The 11,262-nt window shown below is 34.3% G+C and overlaps 1 protein-coding gene across 3 annotated transcripts; it reads right to left on the reverse strand.

Moving 5' to 3' along the window:
- Positions 1–1,626: 1,626 nt before the first annotated feature.
- Positions 1,627–10,392, reverse strand: PUM4 (pumilio 4). 3 transcript variants are annotated; one of them, XM_088212461.1, is made up of 12 exons: positions 10,143–10,392; positions 9,935–9,992; positions 8,825–9,518; positions 7,837–8,509; positions 7,119–7,695; positions 6,889–7,030; positions 6,703–6,810; positions 4,422–4,634; positions 4,213–4,323; positions 2,618–2,812; positions 2,039–2,213; positions 1,627–1,957 (listed from the first exon to the last, which is right to left on the reverse strand). In XM_088212461.1, the coding sequence occupies exons 3-12, from the start codon at positions 9,506–9,508 to the stop codon at positions 1,917–1,919; spliced, it is 2,919 nt and encodes a 972-aa protein (XP_088068587.1). In that variant the 5' UTR covers positions 9,509–9,518; positions 9,935–9,992; positions 10,143–10,392; the 3' UTR covers positions 1,627–1,916. The 3 variants fall into 3 exon arrangements, with proteins under 3 accessions (XP_088068587.1, XP_021897852.2, XP_088068586.1); XM_022042160.2 differs by having other exon boundaries at positions 7,837–8,641; XM_088212460.1 differs by lacking the exon at positions 9,935–9,992 and having other exon boundaries at positions 7,837–8,641.
- Positions 10,393–11,262: the final 870 nt, after the last annotated feature.

Here is an 11,262-nt window from a genome sequence, read left to right on the forward strand (position 1 = left end):
GTGTAAACACTCTCGTTTTCATAATCTGAAGAATTTATTTGTTGGAAGTATAATTTACTGATAGGTATATTTAATTAGATGTTCGATGCCATTGATATTTTACCATTTGTATGACATTGATGTTCAGAGTATTATAACTGATCATGTATTAAAAAATATAATATAAACAGAAATCTGCAACTCGGATACCGAGCAATAGATCTATCTAAGCATCCAAGAAGGTGTAAACTGGAAATTATCTTTTTCAGTATTCACTTATTCTGCAGCCCTTTCTCGCCAATTTTTGGATGCGCAGAAGTTCAAAAATTTTCTTGTCGATTTGCTTCTTGGATTCAATATCAATAGCCTTATCTTCCCATGAAGCATGCTGATCAATCTCAGGATTAATTTTTTTTATTTTTTATAAAAATTCTGATTATATAGAAATAAAAATATTTATAATGAAAAAATTAAAAAAAAAATATTACCTATAAATCTATAAAAAAAATTACTTTGTTTAAAGTAAATCATTTTCTGAATTACTTTTATTTATAAAATTAAAATATAAAATTATTATATACCATAAATCAATATATTTTATTTACATTTATTATTTAGTTATACAAATAAATTTTACACATAATCTTTAAAATTTATTTATTCTTTTAACTTATAAGCCGTAAAATAAAACTATTTTTTAAAAATTGTTTATGTTATAAATTACTTAAAAATATATAAATTATCTTTTTGCATCATAAAAAAATAACTAGTTAAAACTATAGAATTAGTGTTAAAGAAATTAATTTAGTATGTAATATTATAAAATTACTTTCCTCAGTATAACAATATTTTCTATTTTTTATATTACAATTATCACTAAAAATCTCAACAAAGAATCAGATCATAAAATTTAACGTGCCAAATAATGTGCAGGGTAAGATTTATTATATGATAATAATTGTTTTATATAATAGTTTCATGTTTTCTTAGTTGTGTTTTGAGAACACTAGTTCTATATGCATTAATAAATTTATCTAAATTACGGTCGTAAATGAACTTAAAACAGAGTAATCTCGGCATTCATAAAAGAAGAGAAAGAAAGATAACAATTTTTTTCAATTATTGGACGCGTAAGAGTTCAAAAATTTTCTTCTCAAGTTTCATCTTAATTTACAGTTTGCAACTTATACAAATTCAACATTAAAAACTACCAAACTCAAAACCCGTAAATAGAAAGGTCATTCAATAAAATTTAATATGAATTACACAAAGAGATTCGCAAAATCTAAAGTTTTTCTTTTAAAAAGTATAAATTACTTGATTACAAGATTTATATATTTAAATATTAAAAATCAGCGTGTAATAATAATAATAATAATGTTAAAGGCAGAAATTAAGATATCAAATACAAGTTAAACAAGTGATACTACAAATTTTACCTTATTTGATACTGTAGGTAATTTACAAAATATTTACACATATACATAACTTTTTTAACATTGAAGATTCCTATTCCATATATATGTATACTATGTCTCAGTTACTAACATGTTTCTATATTATGCTTTACAGATTGTAGGACTGGTTCGTGTATGTGCGTATATATATACACATACTTTCCCAGAAGGCAAATATTTAAAATTACAATTAAGATAACTCAGCTCTCTGATCTCGTCTGCCTGACATAACCTCCTGGTAAAGTTCTCAATCAACTTACAGTAATTTGATGCATATACAAATCAACAAGAAAAAAACATCTTATTTCTCTGCTTGCTAGTTCCGTGTACTTATTTACAACTACTAATATTTGCATAAAGTAATGTCTTAGGATGACTTGACATCCTTGTTAGCTGTACAAAAGCTATGCCCTTTATTTTTGCAGTCTACCGGCAAAGGCAATGAAAAAGGTGCCACCTTCTTGTTCAAGACTTAATGGATCAAGCAGATTGTGAGGAGGATGACAATCCAATGCGCCGTTCTGCAAACCAAAAGTTACAGTTTGTGAGCCCTTATGCTAACAACCAAACAAGAAGCGAAAGTTTCAACAATGGTTCTTTACCTCCAGTTGTGATAAGCTTTTCGACTCGAGAAACAATATGTTTACCGTAAGTATACCTCTTCAAGGCAGTTAAGTGAACCTTGATTCGAGAAAGAATCAACTCCAGACTTTGATCGTCACATGTTTCAAGAACCTTTTGCACAACATAATTTCCAAATGCATCTTTCATCATTGCCTGCATTTAGAGATTTCTGTTCATTACTCATTTGTATTTTAACTGTGCATTGTATATTAAGTCTTTATTATCATAACTTTTTCTATTTGACTAATGCCATCTCCTATTCAAAAATGTAGAGCTTATTAAACTGTAGAAGATGATAAATACACAATACAAGATACATACATCCATTTCTAAGAAACAATAGATTTAACATAAATCTAACAATAATAACACTCAACTAGAGTGATAGTAATCAGAATCCTTTCTCTTTTGATTTAACACTCATCAGAAACCTCAAGAAGCCAAATATGCAAGAAGACGAGTGAAAACAATAATCATGTGGCGTTTATCTAGATAACGTTTAATAAAATATTGTAAAGTAATTTATCTAATATAATAAAGAAAAGAGCAGAATAAACCTGCAAAGGTTCATTTTCATCCGTAGAACCAAGCATCTCTTTCACCAAAAGTTGGCGCTCCTCAGGGCCACCGAAAGTTAAGCACTTCTCAACAACATTAGAAGCAAACTTCTGCTGACTCATCTTTACAATTTGTCCTGCAAGCTTGCAAATGATTGCAGAACGCTCATGTGGTTTACCATGTTCTAGCACATGCTACACAGCAGCAAATGGATAAACATCAGGGAGGGATTACCAATTATGTTAAGCATGCATAGACACATACATATATATGGATGGCAGGGCATGTTTGCAGCAGAGCTTCCACAAGGTTGTAGAGACATAAAAAGTTGCATATATGCACAACCAAAAATCATTCAGAAAATTGATTAAGAAAACCATAAAACTAGAAAACGGAAGCCTGCAAATAAAAGCAACAGAAGCAAACGTGTATACTACTGAATGTTCAACTCTCCAGGATGCTTTTGCTTGAATCTGAACCCCATACAAACACACTTTTTTAAAGATGCAACATGTTACTTTGCAGAAAGACCAAAATAACCTGAATTAATTTTAACCACAACTGTATTCAGTATCCATCTTCAGTAATTGCATCTTCTGCTGTGAGCAATCTGCCACTAGCCCACAAGAGTTCATGGCCAGATAGCCACCAGCCAGTGATGTTATGGACTCTGTTGAACAAATCCAATTGGTCACCATGCCAGATCTGGCCTTGGCCAATAATCAGGTTATCTTGGCCTGACCACAGGCTGGTGATGCAACCAAGCCTTGGCATCAGGCCTTGGTTCAATCAGTAACACAACCATACTTCAAAGTTGCTGGTTGTAACACCACCAAACCATGGAGTTAGGGCGGATGGTCATGGGACAAAAGTCTACCAATTGGCTGTGTGAAAAAGACGGCCCTGATAGGTCGAGCATTCCACACATAGAACTTGGCTCAGCTGGTTGCACAACCAGATCTTGCCTTTGTTGGCTGTGGACGAACAGAACTTTCCTCGACCAGCCACGTGACTCTTGGCCATTGAGCAGCCAAAAAGACAACTAGCCAAGCAGATAATTTTTTTCTTTGGAAAAAGAATTATGTGTTTCACTTGTACTCCTTTTGGTACTTTCTCAAGCCATATGTCATAAGACAATAAAAAAATCTAATTACAGCTATTAACAGTAAAAGAACAGCATAGGTTCAATGGACATAACAGAAAAATAAATATCTATTTCAGAGAAAGCATTAGAAACGAAAGAAAAAAGAGAGGGGAAAAACAACAAAATAAAAATAAGAGTTGCACAACAACATAAAGATATGATGATGTTAAGCTAATATACTATGCGTATCCAATTACCAAATTGCTAGAAATCCAATATAGACGATAATTTTCTTTTGAACCATTTCTGGTCCCTTGGATTCCACCTTCTGTCCAAACTGGCATGGTAAATGACAGTTCTCTTAACGATATTCATGAAATACTCATCATCATACAGAAACCCATCACATAAAGATGAACAAAGTTTAATAAATTGTAATGGAATGGAATGCAATCAATATTTTTGGTAAAACATCAGATATCGCGGACCAAATCTAGAAAAATATACTACCTGAATAACATAATTCCCATATTGATCTTGCGCCAGAGTGCAAACAGATTGCATGATTTCATCCATAATTATTTGTTGGGTGCTTATATCATGACAATGTTCCAGGACCCTCTGATGACGTTAAAAAAAAAATGACAGCAATTAGAAAGCTACCGTCTATAAAAAAGAAAAATTAAAAAAAAATTGCATAACTACCTCGAATTTCTAACCTGAATGACACGGCAGCCATAAGGGTGTGTGGATAAAGAAACAACTTGCCCGTAGAAAGCTGAGATAATAAATTGGATCCGATCTTGTGGGACACACTCTATACACTTCTGGATGACATGATTACCATTCTGATCACGAACACATTTCATCACTGCACCATCAAGCTCTGCCACCATTTGGGTCTGCTGATTCACATCCACAACCTCCAATGCCTGTGTCAATGTTTTGAGCATTAGGATATGCTAACCAACTTGCAAATCTTTTGTACATGGGCGTTGCCCCCTTGGCACCATTAATCAATACAAACTTCTACACTTTTATTTTTTTTAAAAAAATGCTTAGAGCATTAGAAGCTTCTAGTATACAGAACACGACACAAGTAAACAGACATTTCATTTTAACTTATATGATAACCATCCCCATATTCCATGTGTTTTCTTCCATATAATCCCTAGACCTGAACAGTTCTCGAAGAAATAAAATGGAAACCCTTTCTTTTAGGTAATCTCTCAACATGAGCATTCCAAAAACTGGTCCCTATCAGTCCAAAGCTAATGGGGTTTGTATACATAGGGGATCTAAAGAGTGTTGAAATACAGCCCATGACCGGTATGAAGTCAAGTCCTTATCACACAAAGTAATATGCATGTTTCTGCAACTCTCTCTGCTTAAAGAGGTCATATTGATACTTCAGGTTCCAAATCAATCTCTTCCATATTAAACTAAAAACAGGAAATCTTCTTATGCCTGCATCCAAAATAGTTGAGCTACTACATAAAAGAAGGAATGATTTAGACCTTTAACAGATTGGAGAGAAATAAGAAAACAGAGAAGAAATAGTCTAGTAAACATATTCTTGTTAGTGTAATTCTTCTTTATCTAGCCGCTTCCCTCAACTTTAATAGCCTATCAGAAGCCGTGACCCTTCTCACAGATTTCTCGTTTCATTCTGATGGCCACAGCTACTGGAATTAGTTCCTTTTAACAAACCTTAATGACAGGGAAAGTGATGGCTTGATGCCCTTGTTTAATCTCCTCAAACATTTTCAAATTGCTCCTAGACATGAAAGAAGAATGTGAACTCTGGATTCTTCTGGGATCTAAACTTATACATTCATTTTATTACCTTATTCCCCAGATCAATTACCAGAGCGATACTTTCCAAAGGCTTTTTGGAAGGTGAAAATTCCTCTTAAGTTGGACTGCCAGAAACCAAAGCAATATCTTTCCAAATGCTTTTTGGAAGCTGACAACTCTTCTTAAATTTAAGATTCTCATTTGCACTGCAATTCTGAACCGTATTGACACTATTGACCTGCTTCAGGTTTACAGTCCCAATCGTGCACTATCTACTAATATGTTTGTCATCTGTTATCATATTTCTGAGTCTCATAGCCACCTCTATCTCCACTACAGTGTAACTTGTAGACTATGGGGATAGGCTTTATGAGATTTTTTAACAGTTGAGTTTGTCTATTTCTTGAAATCTTTACGCTCTCTCTTCGCATGATTTTGGTAGGAACAAGAATTAGAAAATAATAAGACAAGATATTATATGTTGTGGATGTTGACAGAAATGCTAAAGTTTTAAAAGACTGATTTTTGTCCCCTTTGTCAACATGGAACAAATTAGCCTTCTTGGCTTTTTAGGCTTCTCTTTGAGTGAAGCTCATGGTCTCTGTTAAAATGCCATATTGTACTGATTTTCCTTTTCCTTTCTTCTTCTTCTTCTTCTTCTTCTTCTTCTTCTTCTTCTCTTTTTGGGGGAGTTGGTTTTAGGTTGCTGCAATATATCTTGGACCAAAATTAGCTGCAAGATATCCTGTACTGATTTTGGTCCCTTAATATTCTCTTTATATTTCCTCTTTTATGGTAATGAAGAGAAAAAAAACTCATTTTACGCTCTTCTCTTTTATGTTAGTGTTCTCTTAGTTTCCTCCTGAAGCTGGCATTAGTTATACATCAAAGGTTATGTTTGCAGGGGTCTCCAAAAAGCTAGAAAATTAGCAGAATTATGAATAACCCATGGCAGAGCTTAAAGATATTTAGCTGTTGAAACAAAGCCTATGAAATAGTGAAATGGTAACTGCCAAAAGCCAGTCAAAAATACCTATACGAGGGGTTCAGTGGCAATAACAATAGAGAAATTAAGGCAGCAGATCATATCAGATTACATTTTGGAGGATATATCAATTTATAGAGAAGTGGTATGAAGAGAAACCACAAGACAAATATCATTAAGCAAGAAAAGATTGAGACAATAGAAGCTAAGGAAAGCACCTTCTGAATTACTCTGCAACCATACATTTGAAGACTCAGAGGCAAAACATGACCAATAAGTTGGCTGGCTAGTTCTCTTCTTTGATTTTCCATTCCATACTCAAAAAACTGCAAATGAAGCAAAAAGTTTGATTAAAGATTGATCATATAGCACGTGGATGGGTATTTCAAACTATGAGCATATACTTTCTGTATAACATAATTCCCGAAAACATCTGTCATCAAAGTCCGAGCATGAGGAATAATCTCAGGAAATATCAAGTTTTTTTCTTCCACAGTGGCAGTTTCCAGTTTCTGCTGAATGAAGCGACTTCCATACTGATCCGTACTGCATAATGAAACAGGAAATAACATGCTTAGTAGCCTATTTAATACATTAGTCGACAAAAACACTAAAGATGGCTTTATGGGCATACCTGAATTCAACAACATGATCAGCAATGTCTGAAAGTTCAAAAGATCGAGCTTTATTGTTCTTGAACTCATCTAATAACGAAGACATATACCTACCATCCACAGCATTGCCAACCTCTGATTGCCATGGCCCTGGGGATCCTCCCATTTGACTTCTCATCATTGAAGGAAATCGAGGGACTCGGTCATTCTTAAATCTTCCAGAACCAAGAGAAGGAAGAACAGAATTTGCCATGGGGTTCCCTGGAAATGGCATACCAAGACCATACGATGGATTCCCATAGTACGCATGATTCAGACCACCAGATTTACCTAAACGAGGCAGATCATACTGTTGATTATGTTGAGCTAGCAATGCCTCAAGATACATTTTTTGAAGGCCATCCAAGTCTCCATGTGAACTTCCAACATGGTTCCTAATAAAAGAAGGATCACTTGGACCACGTGTTGCATAGTTAGAAGTTCTTTGCAAGTGTTGAATATAGCGTGGGTCTGTAACTGGAGAATGAACATCAGAACCTAATTGATTTACCAATCTGTTCAAACTTTGCCCATCTCCACTAACAGTTGAAGTTGTACCTAATATAAAAAAACAATGTCATCCAAAATATCTCTGCAGGAATGCCTAGGGAGGGAGAGAGAGAAAGAGAAAACAGAAATAAACTGCATCAAGATTATTCTTAATACTTGAGTTCAACTTTTGATTGAGAGAACAAGTACCAGGTACATGCTCGGTAAAGTCCATACTAGCAAAATTTGCATTTTGATTATGAACACTAGATCCCTCAAAGCTTCCAAGGCCTGAAGAATTTGTTCTTGAGTACAGATTCGCAAAGGAGGAAGTTCTCTTTGGAATATTAATTTGTCCATTGGAACCCATTACAGAAGCACTGAGGTTCGCTACCATTCCATTTTTCCTCAATAATCCACCATACTTGGTCGAATATGGGAGATTCTCAGAACAAGAATTCTCTATGATTTGCTGGAGACTGCATTTTTTATCATTGGGCATACTTGATATAAGATCACATTGACTGTCAAGATTCATTTGAAGCTTTGACTGTACAAGACAATTTTCATTTACTTGTCTAGTTTTTGACAAGGCCAAGCCAGACAACGAGGCTGCAATTTCAGCAAGTTCAGTTGCACCAGCAGACTGACCATTTTGAACACTAGAGCCAATAGCATTTTTCTTTTCAGTAGCTACAACTCTGCTTCCCACAGGAGGAAGACCAGGACCAAGAGATCTCCCAACTAGCTGTGGTTCAGGGGTTGTACTCCTTGACAATGATGAACCTACAGCAGATGCCAATGAGTGAGAATCAGTTGGGGCATGGCCCTGAACTCCCATCCACGCAGGGGGAGCAGCTCCAAAGTGCAATGTCTCTACAGCCTGCAATCCATTACATAACCCAGCTGAGTGGAAATCAGATACAACAGTTGTATCCACCATATCACGAAATGAGTTACAACTCGAAGGGCGTGAAGGGTGGCCTGGTAAGGATGCATTTCGATCCACTCCTCCCTAAGATTACATGCTCATATTAGTGTAGGTATTAGAGACTTAATCTTAGAAACTGCATCTAATGAGATCACAAGATGCTGATTTGCTAAAGCATACAAGGGCAACTCAAATATGGCCACTAACTATACAACATAAAGCCAAATCCATACAGATGATATAAAATGCATGACCCATATCAATTACCTGAACAATGTCAGCAAAACTCTTCCTCCTTGGACCTAGACCAGTACCAGATAATCCAACAGAATCATCTGAGCCTCTACCAAGCCATTCGATTGACATATTTCTGGAAAGATTGTTTGTACTAGCATTCCTCATTTCCATTAGATCATTCTCTGCTTGTTGCACAGAGAGTCCAGGCTGCATCACAAAGAGTGATGAGCTATCAGCACCATCCACCTTCTTCTTCCTCCAGTCCTCAAGACTGCTAAAAGAAGACCCTCCTGCCTGAAACCTTTGTGCAACACGCCAGTCCTCTTTTGACAGCAAAGGTGGAGGTAACCTTGGATTCACGTGTTCATGAGAATAATAATAGGAAAGATATGCTGGGTGTGAGCGTATCTCATCTTCTGACAAAAATTGATTGTTATCACTATTACTAAGACTATTCAAGTCATTAAAGTCAGAGTTCATAAACAGACTGCCCACAGCACTTAATGATCCCTCAACTGTGGGAGGTGCACTGCCACTCCTGTACATGCTAAGATCCCTTTCTCGACCAAGAATCTGTTGATTAATTTGTTGATTGCGTTGCTCTTGCAGTATTAATTCAAGCTCCCTCTGCAAGCTCTCTTGCAAATCCCCATGGGAACTCTGGAGACCACTTCCAGTAGTTGGCAACATATCCATGTTACTTCCATTAACCATCTCCAAGGCTCTAATACAACCATGACAACATATATCAATCAGGAGTTAACAGAACATAGCAAACCGAAGATAAACACAATAATCCAAACACTAGTCATAATTCAACAGCAGGATGCAGATAACTTGGAAACAATAAAAAAACAAAACCATGAACCCACTTATTAAAAATTCTGAAGACATTAAATTAACCAAAAGCCATTCAGAAGGATGACTGAAAAAGAAATAATATTTTACATATTCTACACTTTCTAAGCTGTTTAAAACAAATTCATGAGTGTTAATCATAATTGGGACCCAAATTTTTAATTATTTTTTGCTTTCCCCACTACATTTCTCAACAACCAAACAAAACATAACTGATTATCAAAATTCAATCATCAATATATATCTCCAAAAATATTAAAAGAAAATCCCAAAATCCCTTACCTCTTCACATATATCCCCGCATCAACACCTCAAAAGCGCAAAATCAAACTTCCCGATACTGAAACCGAGAACACAGAAACATTAAAAAAAAAACCCCCTCAAAATTGAAAATCAAGAACAACGACAGAAATCCAAGAAGACAAATACGAATCAATCATATTGCACGGGGACAGTTGAGGATAACTAAAAACGGCGTCGTGTTACTTACAGTGCCAGATTTGAGGGTTGATGACAAGGTTTTTGCAATCATTGTAAGTTGCTTATTTATTAATTAATTTCTCTGTGCTTAATTTCTGAAGACAATCAAAGGGGAAAAAAGACAGGAGGAGGGAAGATCGAGAATGGAAGGAGAGAATTTAGAACAATTCGAAGAAAAAAGAATATAAAGCAGCAAACATGGAGGTTGAGATCGCGTGAAGTTCTGCGATTCTTCAAAACGGTCACTTCTTATTTATTTTTTTATTTTTTATTTTCCTTTTCAGAGAAATGGAAAGAGAAAACAAAATTGAAATTTCAAAAAAAAAAAAAAAAGGCAGTGGGACCGAGGAGGGAGATGATCAGACGATGTGAAACGTTTGATTGAAAATGGACGGTGATGATCGAGATTTACAATGCATGAGAACGTTAGTTGCGGAGAGACTAGAGGGACATAGATGGAAAATTCTAGATGTGATTTTTTATTTTATTTTTTTCTTTTACATAATTTCCAATTTTACTCTTTGAAATTCCTCTTTTAAGATGTGAAATTTCCAAAATAATTAAGGAATTTATTTTTAATTTCGATTATATCCTATTGTAGTCAATAAATTTATTTTCTTGTCAAGTTAATGTAATTAATTAATTGATTATATAATAAATTATATTTATTATAATGTAATAATGATTTTAAAAAGGAAATTATAACTATTTGTAGAAGAAAAATACTTTCTAAAGTAAGTAATGATACTAATTTTTGGAATTTTTTTTATTATTTAAGAAATTTTTAAATAATAATTTATTAAATTACTTTTGTTACCACGAGCAATTTTAACTTTATATTAAAAAAACAATAATAATTTCAAAAACTTAAACATGGTGAATTTTTTTTTTTACATTCTTTTTTGCCGTAATCTCAAGTTACAGAATTATTATAAATCAAAGTACAAATATTTTTTAACGACAATTCCGGATTACAAAGTTATATTGGTTAAATTACAAATGATTATGTTAATATTCAATTTGAATCGAAAGTTTCTTGTCACACGAAAAATCTTCATCAGAACTCGTTGAATTGGCTTCACTCGTCAATCCAAAATCCTTGATTGAAACCATTTCATTAGTAAATTGTA

The sequence above is a fragment of the Carica papaya genome, chromosome 2 (assembly GCF_054855325.1).
Source record: "Carica papaya isolate Zhongbai chromosome 2, ASM5485532v1, whole genome shotgun sequence".
Classification (NCBI taxonomy): domain Eukaryota; kingdom Viridiplantae; phylum Streptophyta; class Magnoliopsida; order Brassicales; family Caricaceae; genus Carica; species Carica papaya.

What these genes read in the sequence shown, in the direction of transcription:
- PUM4 (XM_088212460.1), bottom strand. Translation starts at nt 9,508, where the DNA reads ATGGTTAATGGAAGTAACATGGATATGTTGCCAACTACTGGAAGTGGT. An exon ending in CTTTACCGAGCATGTACCTG is followed by an intron (nt 7,696 to 7,836) that starts GTACTTGTTCTC and finishes TTTTTATATTAG; the next exon opens with GTACAACTTCAACTGTTAGT. An exon ending in GATCATGTTGTTGAATTCAG is followed by an intron (nt 7,031 to 7,118) that starts GTATGCCCATAA and finishes TTCATTATGCAG; the next exon opens with TACGGATCAGTATGGAAGTC.